Consider the following 21,378-nt stretch of genomic DNA (forward strand, 5'->3'; position numbering starts at 1 on the left):
ATATGATATATCAGACAGTTGTATCAATTATTTCTATGTAAATCTTGTTTTTAATTTCTTTCATAGTCAAACGATTCAGAAAATTTATATTTCAATTTAATTTTACGAGTCAAACATTGCGTTCTGTGTATTATTGTTTGTTGAGATGTATCAAAAACATGTTGTGTTGGACATACAGACTCATAAAAACCAGTATTTGTTTCTGTATTTGAAGTACTTAAGTGCTGTTGAAACTTATGAGACAGATGCTCACACATCAATCAATCATCCAGTCATTCAGTTTTTAATTTCAAAAAGTGATGTATCACAATGAAAACCTACCTTTTTAAAAAGAATTATGTTATGGTTATCTGCAGTGTGTTTCATTTTTAAAATAATATATAGAAAAAAAGTTTTTAATCTGTACAAATTATGAAATTATAATATAAAAAACCGCCTTTTTTAAAAAATTAAATTTTGATTACCATTTCCATTTTATTTTCATCTAAAAAAATTATAACATAAAAAAAGTATTTATTTATTTATTTATGTTTCAATATAACTGCATACAATTTGCAATTAAGTGCTGAAAAACTTCTGCTAAAAATTCAAAATTTTAGTTGACGGTGCAATAAAAAATGGGGAAAAAAACTTTAAACCTCTCTGAGGCAATGATCTTTTACGGTTGATGAATGTGCTGTGTAAGTGAGATGCTTACCATATAAATTGATAATGATGATGATCACAAATGATGATAAACTTGGTAATGACAATGATGATTATGATGACAATAAAATCAGCTTTTCTGGCATTAGACAATCTCACTGTTCCTTGGGTCGCTCCATGCATAAGGATGAATTATACCCGCCATCAACCACAGATGATTGCTATTTCACTCATTCATATATTCGTTCGTTCATTCGTTCGTTCGTACATTTGTTCATTCACTCATTCATCCATTCATTCAATCCATCCATTCAATCCATCCATTCAATCCATCCATTCATTCAATTTATTCATTTGTTTTGCTTCACGAAGTTTATACCTTGTTTAAATATGTTCTGAAATTAATTTTTTCTAAATTACTTCAAATTTTTGACCGTTTGCTTTTATTTATGGAAAATAATCAAAAAAATCAATGTTCCCGTCTTTAACAGCAAGTAAAATTTAATATTAATGAAATTTTCTTAGCATCGTTTATAGCTTTTATAGGGAATAAAGTGACGTAAGGAGCTAGCCGTAGATGATGCTTCATTATGAAAACCTTCCTCCTTCACAATCAAGTCAACTCTGACCGTCTCTTTTCGAATTAATTCCTCACTATTTTACAAGTTTCTGAATAAATTTTTCAAACAATTTTTAAATAATTCAAATCGGCACATTCAACAACATGTAACAACAATAATAATAATAAACAAGATGAACCTTGCATGTAACATCTTTCGTACGCTGTCACATTCACGCAATTATGAGACGTTCCTTAATGCCTGGCACTTTATTTTCTCTCCTTTCTACACTGGTAAGTCAAAGCAGTGATGTGTGCGTGTGCGTGTGCAGATTGCAAGTTCGTGAGGCGAGTGCAGGATTGATGGCTCCAAAAATACAAAATTGATGTGCTCTGTGGCGGTGAATGCATGCGAGAAAGAGAGAGTGAGAGAAATTGATTTCCTGAGGAGGTAGTTAATGAAGATATCCAACAAGTTATTTGTGATGTGACACTAGTGAAATTAGCGTGCAAATATGCTACTAAATTTAATAAAATAAAGTTAAACTTCTTTCTAGTTGTGTATGCTTGCAAAATGTTGAAATTAGAAACAACACCAACGAAAAGGGAGAAAAGGCGAAATTTGAACGTATTCAAGTAACTTCTTTATCTGGAAAAATTCTTTGCGTTTTCTTGCTTCATGGCTAGGGCGCAGATGAATGATTGTCATTATTCCGCTCGTTCATGGAATTGTTAACTTCTCGGAGCGTGAAGACGTCTCATAAATATCATAACCGTGCCAGGATGCTGATAAGAACAAGCTTCCTCCTATTCATTCCTCAATACTTTAAATGAACATCTTTTATTCCAGTAGCTTTCCGAAGCACATAATTTTTTTGCGATTCTTTTTTTCCTTCCATATGTTAAGTTTTTTTTTATCTGTTTTCATTTGTGTTAAAATAAATATTTATTTGAAAAAATAACCATTATATTTTTCAAAAACTTCATCGTTTCAAAGTTAATCTAACGTTACTTCCATGCTGTTATGATGAATTTGAAATCTCATTGTAACTTAAACTGAAAACAATTTCGTCTGACGTTGTTTATTAAAATCACAATTTTTTGATGAAGAACTGAACATATAAAAGAAACTAAACGCTCATCCACACATTAAAAAGAATATGAGATAGCAACAACGATGTGAAGATAGATACGTATAAAGTCCTTATGTGTTATTTGCAATTGAAAAAGCTGTTTATTCATTCATTACCTTATTATTTCATTGAGTTTATGTGAATATACTCAGCGCCATACGCATTCATTTTTTGCATTGCTTTTTGTACAGAACATTTTTCCTCTTAGGCGTGAAATTTGTTGAAATAACAACAAGTTATACGTGAAATGTTTTACAAATATTATCACCACTCAACACTTATAACATATTTATAACAATTTATAACAAATCGTTATTAAATTTATTTTAACATTTAGCTTAGTAAGGTAGACATTAAATAAAATGTTTGTTTTTTGAGATGGGATGACGTCATAACACAGAGAGGCCATCAGATGATGAGGTAATTAGGGATAATGAGATAATTTGCTGTTCCTCAGACTAATTTGCAAGTTCGTTTCTGCTCTCCTGACAAGTGAGCACGTCCCAGCCGAACCTACCCACACCTGCTCGCAGTAACACGTTTCCAATATTCCTCTGTGACAAGTCATTGGAAAATTATGGGGAATTCACAAACAAATCAACCCATTTACACTAAACTAAACTGGTTAAGTTCTTATTTATTCAAAATTCTATGATTTAATTTCAACACTAGACTTATTCGCGATAATTTTTTTGACATAATTGTGAAAATATGAAGCAATACCAAATAGAACATTAGATAAAATTGTTCATTTAGTTATGAAAACAACACCAAGTAGAAAATTACAGAACATATAAAATTAACAACATCGATAATGAACACTACAAAATGATTGATATCGATTTTAAAAAATAAAATTTAAATTGTATGTATATACGTACTATCTAAACGTTCTAATTATTATCCTATGAATTTGTAGGAATGCATTTATATCCTAAATCAACTTAGATGGAATATCGTGTTGCAGCTATTAAACATCGTCGCAGAATTGCCAGCGTTTAGCTTGTCATACCTTTTCATTTGTTATATTTACCCGTCACATTCCCTAATATCTTTCCTATCAATCATCTATTTCCTTTGTAACTAATACTCTTTTCATATTTTCTTTCCCACTCGTCATTTATTTTTATTCTTTCTGAAATGTTTGCCGTCCTTTTGTTAGCTATTTTCTATCGAAACTATTTTAAATAGTTTGAATAATTGCGCAAGCATTTAATATCTTAAACTTTATATCTTCCAAAAAAGCAGTTTTAAAATTGAGACTTCAAATTCTAAATAATATGGAGCCCTTATTGTTGTTGTTATTGTTATGTTGACGTGGTTGCTGCTGTTGATGTTTAACGTAAATTGTTTGATGTTATTTCGATTGCATTCATTTATTTATGCTTTCTGCTGGCAATATATCTGGATTAGATGCCTTTGTTTTACAGCAAACTCCGAAAAGTTTATGGTAGGTTATTTGCTATGGTCCTCTTTTCTGTGTGTTTGTAACTTGAAATACCTTCTTGCATTTGCGTATTTACGTTTTACCGTAGTTTTTCGATTTCATTTTTGTTATAATGCAAACAATTTTAAGTTAGTTTAAAGTTTATAATTAATAACAACATTTTTTTAATAAATTAGTTTTAAATTTGAAAAAAATGTCGGTTGATTGTTCATCTGTATTTATATATAACTGTTTTAAGTTATTTTAGTCTGGCTAGTTGCCCAGGACCCCATTTCATGAGATTGTAATTTTATTGAGCTACTTTTGTTCTTAATTTTAATTTTAACCGCAACTGCTTACTTATTTTTTGAGTTACATTAAATTGCTGACTTTGAAAACTTACTGTAGCAGACTATAAATGTTAAAACAAACGTGACATATTTTGTATGAGTGAAATAAAATTTAATATCTCTTCTATCGGCATTCACAAGTCTTACAAAAAATAGCTACGTATTAGCTTCTTCAAATGTTTTTCATAGAAGTATGTGTATCTGGTAGCCGGGCCAATTAAATTTGTGCATTGAAATATAATAATTTAAGATTTGCGTTTTATTTTATGCAGTAACACTCCTTTAATCGTGGCTCCTTCCTTGCAAAAATTTATTTCCTTTCATTATTTCGAACAATAACTTAGGTTCGAATTCGTGCTCACGCACATTTTTAATAGCATTAAGCTAAACTAAACCAACACCGCCAATTAAAACGAAGAAGAAATTTTAACTTCGTAATCAATTTTTTCACAATGGTTGAACGATTTAACATTTGAAATTTACAAAATTTTCGACACCCACAGAGCGGAATCCCAACAGAACGCACAACAGCAGCAGCAGCAGCTCCATCAGCACCAACAGCAGCAGCAACATCATCAAACTTCAATACCCCTTGCTCATTCAAAAACAGAATTCTTTCAAACAAAAACGTTAACTCAGTTGAATGCGGGCAACAGGCAAACCGCAAACAACATTTCGGCAACACCACCCCTGGTGAGCAAAACTAATTTAAGTGCGTCATCAACAGCACAACAGCGCTCAACATCGCCGTACAATAGATCAACGACACGACTGGATCTGCTTGGCACGAGCAACAACGATGCAACAACAACAGCAGCAAACGCAGCAGCAACAAACTTCATCAAGTCACCTCTAATTGGCTGCACTTCTAGATTGACCACGTCAACCGGCAGGAACAAATTGAACGAAGGCTCAAACAAAGGAAACCTCAATGCTGTTTGTAAAATTTTTTTTAATTTTAATTGGATATAAATTGAATTTTTGTTATATGTTTTACATTAAGTCCCCAATTAAAACCAACTGTGACATTGCTATTAAATACTATTGCTTTTTAAAAAGAGGAGCATGTTTTCAAACCGCATGCACATGTACACTTCAGTTAACATTTTAAACACTCCCACAACGGTAGTTAGTTTACAACAGGCCAACTGCACTTAACTGCTTGAATGTGATGAAAGTCCTCTCTTAATGTATGCATTAAACGAATTGAACATTCAAATTGCTGGATCACTTGCGTTAGAATTATGAGTTTCTCTCTTCTTGCTGGCGTGGATGTTTCTTTGGCTTGCGTGCGTGTTCACAAATCTTTGCAAATATTACGTTGTTTTGTTATTTTAACTTGTTTTTTTTTCTGGCAGTGAAACAAGAAGTTAATTTTTGAAAGTGTTGTTTGTTCATTTTTTATGCATGATTTTTTCGTTATTTTAAGGTTTTTGAATATTATGTTACCTTAGTAAAGATTGAATTGTATTTTGTTATATTGTTTATTTTTCAGACGTATGTACCGAGATAAAAAGAATAAAGTTGGCAAAAATTTTTTCTATTTGATAAAAACTGACGCTCACTTTTATAAAGGACATGTTTGTAATTTATCAAGTGCTGTCTAGTTTGGGATTTTTTAAGACTTTTTATTATTTTTTAAAATTACTATGCACTAAATATTCATGCCATGCAGTTTATTTATTCAATCATGAAATCAATTTTGCAGCTAAGAAGATTCTTACACAGGCAATTGATTGATTGATTGATTGATTGATTCATTGATTGATTGACTAGTTGATTGATACGATGATGGCGTGTATTGTATTATTGCGTGCATACATGCACTTTTCCATGGCAAGTTTTTTCAAAATTGCTTTTCTTTAATCAAACCTGGTTCATTTATTACTCAAGCACCACGTTTTATAAATCCATGTTGGTGTTTATATTATATACTTGCTCGTCTATCGATCCACATTCACTCATCTATCCATCAATTTATATACCTATCTATCCATTCATCTATTCATTCATTTTCACACCCAATTTTTTTGTCACATATATCCATCTATTTATTCACTTTTTCATTATTATTGTATATTATGTATTTTTTTCCAGCAAAAACACATGTCCATTATCTAGCAATTAATGATATATTCAGACAGATTATTAATCTATTTATTCAATCTTTCAACATTATAGTATATCATTATAGTATATCATTACATACTTTTTCTAACAAAAATACACTCGTCCATTAGATAATTAATAAATGATACATTTAGACAGATATTTTTCCTAGGTTTTAAAAAGCCCCATACATCACCCAGCAAATTTTGCTCCAACAACACAGAATCATATTCACTTTTAACTTTCTTTTCCATTTCCGTTCGACACCGCCCATTCTCGCGGCGATCCGTCGTAGGGAAGTTTTCAATGGAGCGATTTGCACGCGGCATGTTTGTTATTCTCATAAGAATTAATGACGTCACGTAACTTACAATCTCGGAAATTTAATTCAAATTTCTACGTGATGAGGCGTTCGAAGAAGATATTTTTCTATTTTCTGTAGTGTGATGCGATCAGTTCTTCAAAAAATTCGCAAATTTTCCTCGATTTTTGAAATTTTTTTTAATTCTTTATTTTTGGTTGTAAAAATAAAAATTGGTTCACGTGTCTACTAAGAAAAATGTTTACGTGTCTTTTTAAACAATTTTATTTCATTTCAATGACGTAAACCACGACGCAACCGACAACATAAACAACAACGTAAATAAATAAACAACCCAACCAGTAACATAAACGAACAACAATGTAAACATGACTATGAACAACGGTTTTAACAACAACAACACAACATTAAAATAGCTAGGACGTAGTGAGACAGAAAAAGAAAGAGAGAGAGAGTGATGTTGGGGGGCACCAGGGTAGCTTATCCGACTTGTCCCTTTTGACATGTGCCACTTAAGTGATGCCTCGTTTGCATAAAAATTATCCTTTATGTGATAAACCTTACATGATATACGTGGTTCAGCGTGTGGAGAAAATGGGATATTAGTTCGCAACCGCAACCAGATTGTGTGCAATTTTTAAATTTTAATTTGAATGATTCTTTATTAATATGGTAAAATTTATATAACATTTGAAACCTAAATAAAAATAATAAATTTTCAAAACTAAATTAGCACAAATACAATACATCCTACATCTTTTCATCCTTGAATGAAGCATCAAAATTAGAGATCATTAATTAAATTTCATTTTTTTATAATCCAACGTAAAAAGTACAAAACTTAAAACATTCCCAAGCAACGAGAGTTTCATCCAAACGAGAGTCGGCACTCGCACAGCCACCGGCATCAACCTCAATACAGAAAACCTTAAAAAAGTCTGTGCACTCTAAATAGCTCAATCATTGTCGTCGTTCAAATTGCACAGTCAACAAAAAGTTGTCCTATGGATTGGTCCTAATGCAATTGAATCAACAACTGTATGCAGCAGTGTGCACTGTTGTTATATTATGACTATTTCTTTGTTTCTTTTACTAACTATTTTGGTTGAAATTGGCACCTAAATAATCGCAGACTTGTCTTGGTGTTCAATAAGAGTTAAGTGTAACATGAAATGAAAAAAGTGTGTCTATTCTAACAACTTAATAGATGCACTAGTAAATGTTGTTAAAAAATAAAAATAATAATTAGTTTTTACAATAGGGCGAGTTCTTTCCAATCAACTTGTTTATTACCAAAGAATGCAAATGCTTAAAAACCGCACAAAAAACTTTTTCGTTTTGCAGGCTTACTGATCGATTGAATGAAAAAAAGAAACTTTCTTGAAAGAATTCAAGATATTATGAGCAAAATTATTACTAAAAAAGTGATCGATAAGCAAATCCTTTTTTTGTAGCTAACGTTAACGCAGGTTAAGATTCCTTCAATGGCACAATTGCCTAAATACTTAATATCACCTCTCTTGATCGACATTTAGGTCATCAGTCGTATCAAAAACACCAACACCATCAAAAGAATCGTTACGTCGCAGCATCACTAACAGCAAAATAATTTAAAACATCAACACCTGTAAGCAATCCTTCAACCATAACCCCCATCACCACAACCTCTCAAACACATCACCACCACCACCATCATAATCATCATTTTCAACAACAGTCAACAACTTTAACACCACTGACGTAACACACCCACAATTTTACAGATGTGATTTTATTGAACTTCAGGCAAACATTTCGTTAAATTTTACATTGCAAGAGCCATTGAAGAACTCTGAATTTGGATTCACCACGTAAAAACATTTTAATGAAGCACATACCGAGCATTAATCAATCACGATAAACAATATAAACCTGGTTGTCCTATCGTTGCTTGAACATTCTACACATCATACATAAGCAACATAGTCATAGGAAGGAGAATAAATCAACATCAAACTATCTAACAGTACTAACCTTAATCCCGAAGCCGCTCTTAACATCGTCTAATGCGAGTGCAACTGCATCACAACACATACCGACTTCTTTTATTTCTTTTCATTTTCTCTATCCAACTTTATGCCACTCTGTTCATATTCTTCCCATTAAAGTCCATATTTCATTTTAATATTTCTTCATCTACCACAAATCATATTAGTTGTGTCAACCAATTTATAAGAAATTTCTCAAGAAGGATAAATATTGTCCTTAACATTATCTTGATGAAAATTTTTATTATACTCTGCTTCGAAACTTTTACTGTAGCATAAAATTTTTTTATGGAGATTGCCGTCAGCATTAAAAATTCTGGTCATCAGTAGAGAGAGAGAGATGCAATAACATTTCCACTTCATTCAAACTAATCACTTTTGTACTCGCCAAAGACGTACGACTTTTATAAACAGATGTTTGTTTATCTATTATGTCTATGTATGTACATGTACGTACATATATGTTAACGCTTTTGAGAAAGTCCATTTTAAAAAGCGCTATATAAATACGCATTTAATACAAATGCTACTACTACTATTACTACTTCTGCACTAATACTACTACTACTAATAATAATATTAATAATTATAATTAATAATTGCACTGCCTTTTCAGTAAGTTATTGTAACAAATGCCATGTTGCAGTTGATAAAAAAGGCCAAATATACACAAAACGCACTTTTGTAATTGGAAGTAATGTCATCATAATTCATTAGATGCAATTATTCAATGTGGGCAAACAATGAGAAACAGCGTCATTTGTTATTATCCAATAAAGGCAGCCTCTCTCCACCCTGCACTTCATCTCAAAACGACAATTTGTCACTCAATATAAATAACATTCATTTATCTTAATGCTTCTTTTAATTCTCACAAAATTGTTTTATAAATAAGTTTTTTTTATTGATTGTTTATATAATTTGAATAATAACTAAAAGTGATCAACAAATTTGCGGTTATGTTCGGTGGTACAAACTTCCAACTTATAAACTACTGCTGCCTCTCACCTTACACGGCATACAACTTATTCATTTCCACACATTCCTCCTACGATTTACGTTCATGCGGCCAGCATCCATCCCATCTGGCGGCATTAAATTTAACGCGCAAAACATTCTAAAACTTTTATTTTTCTTCCGTCTGTTTGTAAATCAATGTTGAATATTGGGAATAATAGTTATAAAATTTTGTTTTATTAGTGAAATTTCCGATTCAATCTTAATTTATAAACTTGAACGTTTAACATTTTCTTACAGAGTTCTGAACCGAACTCATGCTGCACGTCGCCATTCAAGCAGCAGCAACAAGCCAACCAGACATTATTGAACGACGCCCTGACGACGACAGCAATTGATCTCATGCCTCCAATTTTTTTCGACGAACCAGATTACAGTTGCGGCCAAAAGCTTGGTCGCATACAGTTCAGCGTAAGTTATGACTTTGATGCGTCCACGCTGACAGTAAAAATCATTAAAGCGGAAGACTTAGCAGCTAAAGATTTATCAGGAACAAGTGATCCGTACGTCAAAATTATGCTCCTGCCAGATAAAAAGCACACCATGACTACAAACATCAAGCGCAAAAATTTGAATCCGCGCTGGAATGAGGTTTTCGCTTTCGAAGGTTTTCATGAATTTTTGATTTGCAACCATGTTTTATATATTGATATATTGTTTTATATATATTGATAACAACGACATTATAACCCACTTCTACAAAAAGAGAAGTAAGGAAGTTATAATAATATGTGGCAGGTTTCCCGTACCACAAGGTAGCAACGAGGACCTTGTACTTGCTTGTTCTCGATTACGATAGATTCAGCAGAGACGACCCCATTGGCGAGGTCTGCTTGCCCTTGAATGACCTCGATCTTGGGACCGGTCAGACCCTGTGGAGGACGTTGAGGCCTTGCAAAGGAGCCGCGGTTAGTTCACGAATATGTCTAAGGTGCTTTACATGGTTATATAATAAAAAATTTACGCTGACCTGTTTTTTTTTATTGCAACAATCGGGTGTCATTATTTTGCTTTCAAATGTAGATATCTGTGGTGTAATTTTTTGAACTATTTTTCTGATCGACTACGCTAACAACTTTGCGACAACAAATTATCATTGTGAAAATATTACTTAATAATTTTAGTATTTTTTGTCACCAGATATTGAAAAGCATTAATTTGAAATTATAAAACACAAATTTGAATCTCACTAAGTGACGATAAACGTGGAGAAACACATGGAGCCACCAAATATCTTGCAGCACATCATGCTGCTAATGATTTCGTAAACATCTTTCGTTTCAATTTATTGCATGAATCTAACAATTATTTCAAATATTTTATATTTTGGATATTGACTTTTTGTCCCGATTAAACTGACGAAACTGCTAGTAATAATGTTTGAAGAAAAGTTGAAACGAGTTTTAATGAAATTTTTTTGCTTCGAACGCTTACTAACGTTGGCAAAAAGTAAATTTTTCGAAATTTTATATTTCGAGCATAGTATAATAAAAAATAAAATAAAAAGTTACAAAACCGCGCTTGACGTGGCAGAAAATGTTGGACTGAAGTGCCATTAACGGAACGTCGAGGCACATTTATCAGGAGCAAACGCATCATTTCAAAACGGTTCGATGTGTGGCTGACACAACAATTTGTTTGGGCACAATGCTTTGGCTGATAAGCAAACGTTCAATTTTTTGAAAGGCAGTTTAACTTTCTGTCTTTGATTTAACCAAAGCACAAGTTTATTTTCTAATTACCTATAAAAACTTCGCAAACACATTAAAAATTAATTCAAATTACAAACGTTCTACAATAAAATACACCAAAATGTTTGAAGCATTGGCGAAGAACTCGTTCGTTTGAGCATTTACTTTTATTTGTACCGGAAAAAACTCAAGACGTCTCAAACGAGTTATGTAATTAAAAGATTTGATATTTAAATAACACTTACATGCTAATATCATACAATGTTTTAATATATATTTACTATTTATTATCATATATTTATCATTATCATTATCATAAATTATATAATTGAGGTAAACCTCGTTGAACATCATTTCACCTCTCAATCATTGACAACGCTGTAGGGGAAGCTTGGCATGCTGCTTGTGACGTTGTGCTACCAGCCAGCCTCGGAAACGATCACGATAACAATCAACAAAGCGAAAGATTTGAAAGCCAAAGACATAAATGGCTCCTCAGGTTCACATGTCTTGAATGTCTAATTATGTTTTTGTTATTAAAAATTTATTCTTCCATCATTTATTCATTCCATCCTTTTGCTAACATTTTCCAAATTTGTTGCTTCTAGTCATATTTGGCATATGTTTGTTTGTTGATTCAAAATAAAGTCAAAAATAACTGATTTATCTTGCAAAAATAAATAAAAAATTTTAAATATTTAAAATTAAATAATTTTGTCAAACACCAGACTACTTGCATGTGAACTTAAACATCTACCTAACAACACACTTAAGGATTTAAATGTTTACCAAATCACGTGCGTGTAAACTTAAGTCTCCACCAAAACAACAATGAATGCCGATTCATAAATTAATTTCATGGACCACTGGGCACTGCAGACCCGCGCTGTCACGCACGCACACACACACACCACACAAACACACACACCACACAAACACACACACCACACACACACACACCACACACACTCACACACACAAATGGAATACATCGTCGCGTTCGACGAATTGTGTCATTGATGAGTCCTATGATGCGAGAACAAGCCTATTCTTGATGAACATCGACGACCACAGGTTCCGCAAACCCACACCCCTGTGCTGTTACCATCCCGGGCCACCTGCTTACGCCGTCCTCTTTTTCCAACTAGAGCTGCAATGCGCGCCTCCTCAAAGGCCAAAACTGCCGCTTGTGAGCGTGTCTTCCACCGTGAACGCTCGAGCGCAACGACACCCAACGTTTTAGAATCCAGTCCGACTTTTTTTAGGTTTTCCTTCAGATTATCTTTAAATTTGCGAACTGGACCGCTTGCAAGGCGAACTCCAGAAGCCAGCTGTCCGAAAAACACCTGTTTGGAAATTCTTGTGTCCGGCATGCGGATAACATGTCCCGCCCAACGAAACTGTGCCTGTAACAAAAACGCCTCGATACCCAAGATACCACACATTTCCAATACGGTCGTATTTGGCACTCTATCCTCCCATTTAACGTTATCGATAACCCGTAGACATCTCATATGAAACTGATCGAGTCTACGTATATGGCGCCTATAAGTAATCCATGTCTCACATTCATACAACATTATGGTTAACACAACTGCCTTATAGACAGATATTTTAGTAGCCAGCGACACACCCCGTTCCTTCCAGAGTCGTCTACTCAAACCACCAAAAGCAGCACCAGCCTTGGCAATCCTAACCGTAATTTCATCATCGATTGCAGTAGTGTTGGAGAGGTAGCTACCAAGGTAGCAAAATCAATCCACAGCGTTCAACTGCGAGCCACCAATAGTTACGATGGCTTTAGAATCCGACGAAATATGATAGCTTTGGTGCAGGACTTCTGTTTTCTTCCTGCTCACCGTGAGTCCAAACCTTTCTGCAGTAGTGTGGAAACAGTTGAACAGAGCCTGAACTTCACTTTGTGTATGTGCAACCAAAGCGCAGTCATCCGCAAAGAGCAGATCGCGGACTATTGTGGTTTGTGTTTTTGACTTCGTCTGTAGGCGTCTGATGTTGAAAACGTCTCCATCCATGCGATAGCAGATTGGAATGCCCTCTACACAATGTTTAAAGGCGACTCGAAGCATTAGGGAGATGTAAATGTTGAACAGCAAGGAAGCCATGACACACCCCTGCTTGGTACCATTTGTCACCTCAAAGTCCAGGGATCGATCACCATTTTCAACTACGGTTGCCCTCATGCCTTCATGGAAGGAGCGAATAATCGACACTAAAATCGGAGGACAACCGATCTTTTTGAGACATTTCCATAACGCTGAACGGTTGACGGAATCGAACGCCTTTGTTAAATCTATGAAGACGAAGAAAAGTTCGCGTTGTTGCTCACGACATTTTTCTTGAAGTTGTCTGGCAGTAAAAATCATATCCATAGTACCACGACCAACCCAAAAGCCACACTGACCTTCTGTAAGATACCAACATCATTGACGTACTTGATTAGGCGGTTGACGATCACGCGGGCCAATATCTTTCCAGGAATCGATAGCAGAGAAATGCCTCTGTGATCATCACAGCATGAACGATTCCTTTTCCGTTTAAATATGTGAATGATAAGAGCATCCTTAAAATCTTGAGGAACCGATTTCCTATCCCACATGTCTTGGAACATTGTCAACATCCTGGTTATAAGTTCGATGACACCACATTTGAAGAGTTCTGCCGGCAGCCCGTCCAAACCCAGAGCTTTTCCATTCGACATTTGGGTGATTGCTTTTTCCACTTCAGACAGGCTAGGGGGATCATCGAGATCACCTGCAATGCTTCAGTCAGGCAACTCAGCAAGGACTAAGTCATCAAACCGGGATTCTTGATTTAGCACACTGTTGAAGTGTTCAGCCCAACGAGCCAGGATTCCAAGGCCATCCTTGATGAGTGTTTGACCATCTTTAGACAGTACCGGGACACTACCGGAGCTGCGGGGACCAAAAACAGTTTTCAGATTTCTGTAAAATGATTTCATGTCTCCGCGGCCGGCCGCTACTTGCAATTCATCAGCTCTGGAAGACCACCAAGATTCCTTCATCTGACGAAGCCTCCTCTGTGCAAAACTGCGTGCTTGCGTGAAGCACGCTTTTTTGACGCAGTTTTCCTTGTCATCTATCCAAGAAAGATGGGTGCTGTGCATGTTGTCCAGCAGCCCACGTGCCTCCGTATTCTGATCGTCGAATCAGTCCCTATGCTTAATACGCTGATATCCAAGCACATTAACCGCAGCTATCTCCACAATCTGCTTGAAATTTGACCATTCTGTGCTCTCATTTGTTGAAAACTCACCACACAATGCTTCGCGGAACAAATTTCTAGCTGACGGTTTTGTTAGCCGAGTCACATCCAGTTTGGCTTTCCTTACAGTTTTGTGATGTCTTTTGATTGGTTTAACAGTAAGAAACACCGACATCTTAATGAGGCGATGATCTGACCACATTGTTGATACTCGCACCGCTGTAGTTAGACGAGCGAGACGAAGATCGCGTTGTCTGATAAGTATGTAGTCGATGAGATGCCAGTGTCCTGAACGTGGATGTTTCCAGCTAGTCTTCTTCCTGTCAGCCTGTTGGAAGACTGTATTTGTCACCACAAGATTGTGCTCTGTACAAAATTCGAGGAGCATGGTTCCATTTAAATTTTCCCTACCAATTCCATTTCGTCCAAGCACTTTTGGCCACAAAATGTGGTCTTTACCCACACGGGCGTTAAAATCACCCAAGACAAACAACTGATGATTGTGTGGTGCTGAACGAACAGCGTCACCGAGCTGCTCATAAAACAAGCTCTTCTCAAAAGTTGCTCCAAGCGTTGGCGCATAGCAGCTGATTAAGGTAGCAGTGTGACCACCCTCCAGGTTGAGCTGCATCCTCATTAGGCGTGGTGAAATACCATAAGGTACCTCATGTACAGATTTCAGGAGTGTGCTACGAATGGCAAAGCCCACTCCACCAGTACGCACCTCACCTGCAAGATGACCTTGGCAAAAGAAGGTGTAACCAGCACCTCTCTCCTCAAACTGTGTTGCTGCAGAGATTCTTGTCTCGCTGAGCGCAGCAACATCGATGTCATAACGCGCAAGTTTACGCGCAACAATGGCAGATCGACGTTCATTATACTTCCCAAGATCTAACATTGTCCGGACGTTCCATGAAGCCAAATTTAAAATTTTTCTTTTCTTTTGACCGCATAGTAGGATACCCAGTCAGCCGCTGTAAGCTGACAAGGTTGGCAACATATTGGCTAGCTTTGTTTAGGACAGATTTTTTAGTCCCCTCTCCGGTTGGAGAAACCAGTGCATCCTTGAATAGGGCTGCTTTGTCACCCTGGCAGGATACGAAAATTGCTGTAGCCATCAGCAACAAACGTAATTTGCTGTAGCCATCAGCAACAAACGACCATCACACACCAAGGCCGCCTGTGTGTTGAGTAGTGACTAGACACTGCCAGTAGTACCCTCTACCTGTGCCCGTCGCCACTCGCCAATCGCCGCAGGACTTTGTTTGCACATCCATTCAAGCATCAGACCACCAAGACCACCTTCACACTGGTTGATTTAAGTGGAACATGTTTGTGCGGCATGCTACACTCTCTCCTCCACAGGGGTCGGTATCAGCAGGCACAATGAGTTGAGACACGCCGAGCGACCAGTGTGGACGCAGAAGTTTGGATAAAATTGCGGTGCAGTTTCCCAAGCGTGGGTATAGCCGCAAGGCTGCGGAGGTTTGAAATCAGAGTTTTCTTACTCCTAGATGGTATTTCCTTACGAGCGCCATCCGCCCGGAACCTGGTTTAGGCGCCAGTAACTCGCCTTCGCCCTCTCCGCCACGTGAAGGAAGGAGTAGGACCTTTGGTGGCATTTTGTAGAACTGGGGAGTTCAGCCCCCAGATCACCACCGGCAAGCCATCGCGTTTGGGGGCACACACACACACACACACACACACACACACACACACACACACACACACACACGTTCATCTGTTCATCTCATGCTAACGTTTGGGAACCAATGATTTAAATTGCAGCCAACAACAAAGAATGCGCGTGCACGGACGTCGTAATGCCCGTTTTTGTGCTCCAGGAAGGAATTGTTTATAGAAAGAATGTGTGCATATTTTTCCTGTTCCTACGTTGGGAGCGCCCTTTTGTACATAAAGGATGCTATGCATGTAGTTTAGGCCAGAAAAATGATACAATAAAAATTCTGTATGAAAAATATTCCAAAAAACTGCGTGTAAAAATGTTGACTGAGATCTCACGTGCAAGTGTTTATGATAGGACCGACCAGACCATATCTCGTATGTGCTATGCTGTTATATCTCTAACTAGTGTAATTTACCCGTTCCTGTGTGGTTGCACACTTCTCAGCGTGATATTGCATAAAAACTATTTAAAGATTTAAGGCAATTGAAATTTTTGATTTGGCTGAGAATTCTAAAATGACTACCAGTATACATCAATAGTATAATATGCATGGATGTGGCTGCAACAATTAAAAAAAAGATACTAATTCGACTAAAACGAATTATTTATAAAAATGTGAAAAACTAAGAACATGATGTCATCTGGAAATGACCCCAACAAACTTGTTGACATGTTTCGTGAGATACCAGGCAAAGCAATTATTTTTTGACACACAAACATGATGCGCAAAATTTGTGGAATGCAAAAAAATAATCTTGGTTTGAATTTTGACAGAAGGTATGAAAGTTATTTGAAAAAAATTACAAATAGTCAATGACCACCGATAAAAAAATGTTTTGAAATATTTGAATAAGTTAAATTAAAAAATAAATTTTAAAATAAAACTTGTTTTTACATTGATCAGAAAATGTCCTTTGCAAATAGTTAAATAATGCTTGTAATAATTTTTTATTATTTTAGAAATATTATCGCTAACAAAATTTAACTTTATAGTTATTTTTAAAAATTATCGGAATTCATTTTTATTCCTTACATTTGAAAAAGGACTCTACATTGAAAAAAACAACCTACAACCATGAATATCGCATGTATTAAAAATAAATGCTCAACAACACACAAACAGCAGATGTACAACAAACAACAAATAATGAGCATCAAACAACAAGCATTCAACAACGACAACAACAACAAACGACAGCAACAAACACTCAACATCAACAACAATATCAACAACAACAACAACAGATCCATACGTGAAGGTGTGGTTAATGCACGATGGCAAGAAAATTGAAAAAAAGAAAACTGAAGTGCACGAAAAGAATTTGAACCCAATCTTCAACGACATCTTCAACTTCACCGTACCTTACGACAAAATCAGGCAGAGCAGTCTCGTTGTGTCCGTCATGGATTATGATAGGATGGGCCGGAACGAAGCCATCGGTCCGTAGGCTCAACCAAATTGTGTACATTCATTTAAAATTGTTTACTCATTTGCTTGATTCAATTTTTTTTATTTTATTTGAGAATTTGTAGGTCTTTTTGGTATAAAAAAATGTTCAGGAATGAATAATTGAACTAAAAACTCTTTCGTCATAAAATTTTTTTCAGTTTGACTGAAGCTTGAATTTTTTTTTTGCTTTGCTTTGTTTTTAAGTTTTTATAAGTTGAGTAATTAAATACAATTCGATCCTTTAAACAATTTTTTCTTATAATCTCAATCATATTGATTTCAACATTAATTTAATTATTTTATCATCGTCATCATCATATTTGATTAATCTCATCACCATAATAATCATAATTAAACCACGCACTATGTAGCGGATCTTGACAACTTTGACAGGGGAGGGACAAAGATTTAAAAATGTTTAAATTTTCACCGGGGAGGGACAACATTTTTTGTGGTATGTTTTGGTCGACTTTACACATAAAACGATTCTTTTTCTGACTTGTATTAAAAAAAACTACTCACAACGTGGGGAAGCAGTCTCCCCCGACCCCCTAGATCCGCTACTGCACCCACTCACAGAACAAACCACCCCCAATCTCCAAACAAACACTTGGCATGCAGGTCAGCTGGTGCTTGGGAGCAAGAGTGGACAGATGGAAGTGAAGCACTGGAACGAAATGTTTGCGAAGAGTAGGCAGAATGTATCGCAGTGGCACGTTCTCAAAGATTTCGGCTGATCTGATCCACACCTTCGTCCAACGTTGTTTCGACATTGTTCGTCTGCTGAACATTTGTGTTTGAATGTTCAATTGATTGCTTCTACATTTCTCACTAACTCAACTTGCGCTATGAAGTTGTAGTCACAACTTTTCTTAATTATAATTCACGACTGATCAAGGTACGTAACCACAGTATTAAGCCTGATTGTGCGTATTCATACAGGTGTACGTGTGTAATAATAATATTATCAGTAGTAACTCACTGTACGTTAACACTGCTAATTTGAAAAATTTTGCTGTCATGCATTAGCTGTTCTAATGAGGTGTTTATTAGGTTTATAATATAAAATATTCAGTTACTGTATTTGTAAATGAATTATTCATTATATGAAAACCACATTTTTGTTTCAATACTATATTCCTAGAAGGTTACTCGAGCAAGTTGTTTAAAATACAAATATCTGTTGTCAAATGTTCAATTACCCATGCTTTATTTTATTAAGATGAAATAATTAACTAAAAATTTATAAAACGTTTCTTTGTAATTGAAAAAAAATTAATGGGTGACATCCATTGTTTTCCTTAGCTGCTCCGTTTTGAATAGATTCTAATTGTTTTATAGAAAATTTTTAGAATTGTAGCCATCATTTGTTGAAATATCACCTGCTGTACAATTTTCTTTCTTTAGTTTTAGTTTTTAATATATTTATTTGATTAATTTTTTTTTATTTTGAACATTTTATTGTAGTATGATTTTAGCCCAACAGAAAGAGCTTAAACTGTTCGTTCCACATGAAAACTTGAAAGATTGGAGAAGCTTTGAAAAGTGACGGAGTAGAAATACCTGAAGACATTATTAGTCATAATTAATTTATGTAGTGTGCCTGTCTAATGTTTTTATTTTATTTTTTTTTTTTATCGGCATGCATGTATTTCTAACGAACCAACAATGTAATGAATATACCACGTATGTAATTGCTTGTGTAATTAATCTAGCTGTCACCTGCAAATGTAACTCACATTCAATTATTCGTGCTCCGTTTATGAAACTATCATGAAGTTTTGTGTGAATTTTCTGTCACTTGAAAGACTTGCATTTCAAATTTCACTATGGTCTCAAGCGTGTCTGCGATTGAATGATTTATTTCAATATGAAATATTTCAATCTAGATTAAATTTACTAGTGACAATTTATAGATTGTGGATCATAATTATAATCAATTTATTGAAAAAAAAAAACCAATACAACAATTTGTACATGTTTATAGTTTGCATATTACGCCTGATCTTTGCGACAGGATGGAATTAAAATTAAATTAACCAGTCAATGAAAATTCAAGATACACAATGACAACATTAACGTTATGTTATGAACTGAACCACACTGAACGCCGTGACGAAAATTGGAAGGAAGTTTTTGGCAGATTCTTACATTTGGTCGGTGATGTTTTACGTGTTGTTTATATGTGAACAATTCGTCTTAGCACACGAATTCCATCCAATATTAATTCAATTATTAATGATAGTTAAATAGTTACGCATGCATGGGTATATAAAAAGTTTTCCATATTTAGAAGACAGCAATGATATCAATGAAGATGATGTGCGTTCTAGATTGGTAAAAAACAAGAAAATGTGCCTAAAGTAGTGCAGAAATTTCAAATAATTCCTCAAAACGTTTCGTTTTTTAGTTACCGATAGATAATAAAAACGCTAAAAACAACGATGATATGATAATATAATGATAATAATAATAATATCAGCTACAATCGCTACATCAGTGCATAGAACGTTAAGAAATAGATGATATCAGAGGTACGTGTACACATTCACATAGCAACAAGTATCAACAATACATACATATTTACAAATAAGTACATACTTATTTATTAATAGTAAATTAAAGAAATTTGAGTAATTAAATAAGAATGACATCTTGCCAAATTTATAGACATGAATAATGAAGGTAGTTCGTGATAGAATATCAAACTGATAGATAATTATTAAAGATGAATTCTTAACAACAACCACTTTCAACTTTCAGTCTTACGTCGTTGAAAAAGCTAATAAATTTTCATAGTGGCTGATGAATGAGCAAATGTTTCAAATGTACATTCATCGTCAATTGCATCAAGAATCAAGTTTTAATCTTCATTTACTTTAAAGAGTTTTAATATGAAGCAAAAGCATCTTCATTCAAAAGTCTATTTACAATAAAATAAAATAATTTACGTTTCATCAGTTATTTTATTATAAATTTGCACTATTATAACATTGCAAAATGACACTGTATGAAAAGATAAGAAATTCATATATACATGTAATTATGTATAGGTACAACGAAAAGTTAGCTAAAGTTTGTTGAAATATTTTGGCAGTAGAATAGTTAACTTTATTCAATTATGAAGAATACAATTAAATTTAAAAATCATGCAAAAGATGCATGCATTCGTCCATAAATACATTCATCCATACGTACATTCAAAAATGAATGCTTGTTTGCATACATACAGATATACATACATACTTATATAGCTATGTATACATAACACACACACACACACACACATACACACACACACAACCATACATATATATGGTTGTAATATAATATAATATAATATATCATTATTAATTATATAATTTTATAATATTAATATAATATAATATAAAATAATATAATATAAAAGATATTTTATTTCTTCCTATAATTAACAAATTTCAAACAATTTTAATTTACTTAATTTAATTTAATTTATTTTAATTTAATTTAATTTTAATTTACACAGAAACTAAATTAATGTTAATAAACATACACTATTACATAGCATAACACCCATATAACTTATTTAAAACTCCTACTGAACAAGTATAGGTTTCTACAATGCGGTGTTTTATGGCGATAGAAATTTTTGATAATAAGTGGAGTGATGTTTTGAAAAGCAACAAATAATTTGATAAGCATTTAAACATAAATATATTATATTTGTTAAGGAGCAA

General features: G+C 34.5%; 2 protein-coding genes across 2 annotated transcripts; one reads left to right on the forward strand and one right to left on the reverse strand.

Moving 5' to 3' along the window:
• Positions 1–4,748: 4,748 nt before the first annotated feature.
• Positions 4,749–6,551, reverse strand: HELRODRAFT_159168 (hypothetical protein; the record flags this gene model as incomplete). Its single annotated transcript, XM_009011077.1, has 2 exons — positions 4,749–5,047; positions 6,323–6,551. The coding sequence occupies 2 exons, from the start codon at positions 6,549–6,551 to the stop codon at positions 4,749–4,751; spliced, it is 528 nt and encodes a 175-aa protein (XP_009009325.1).
• A 3,343-nt stretch (positions 6,552–9,894) lies between these two features.
• On the forward strand, positions 9,895–19,633 carry Syt7d (synaptotagmin 7d). Its single transcript, XM_009011078.1, has 5 exons — positions 9,895–10,195; positions 10,327–10,496; positions 11,664–11,778; positions 17,455–17,649; positions 18,281–19,633. Exons 1-5 carry the CDS (start codon positions 9,931–9,933, stop codon positions 18,394–18,396), a joined length of 861 nt encoding a protein of 286 aa, XP_009009326.1. The 5' UTR covers positions 9,895–9,930; the 3' UTR covers positions 18,397–19,633.
• The last annotated feature ends 1,745 nt before the right edge of the window (positions 19,634–21,378 follow it).

This window comes from Helobdella robusta (genome assembly GCF_000326865.2).
Source record: "Helobdella robusta unplaced genomic scaffold HELROscaffold_1, whole genome shotgun sequence".
Lineage (NCBI taxonomy): Eukaryota > Metazoa > Annelida > Clitellata > Rhynchobdellida > Glossiphoniidae > Helobdella > Helobdella robusta.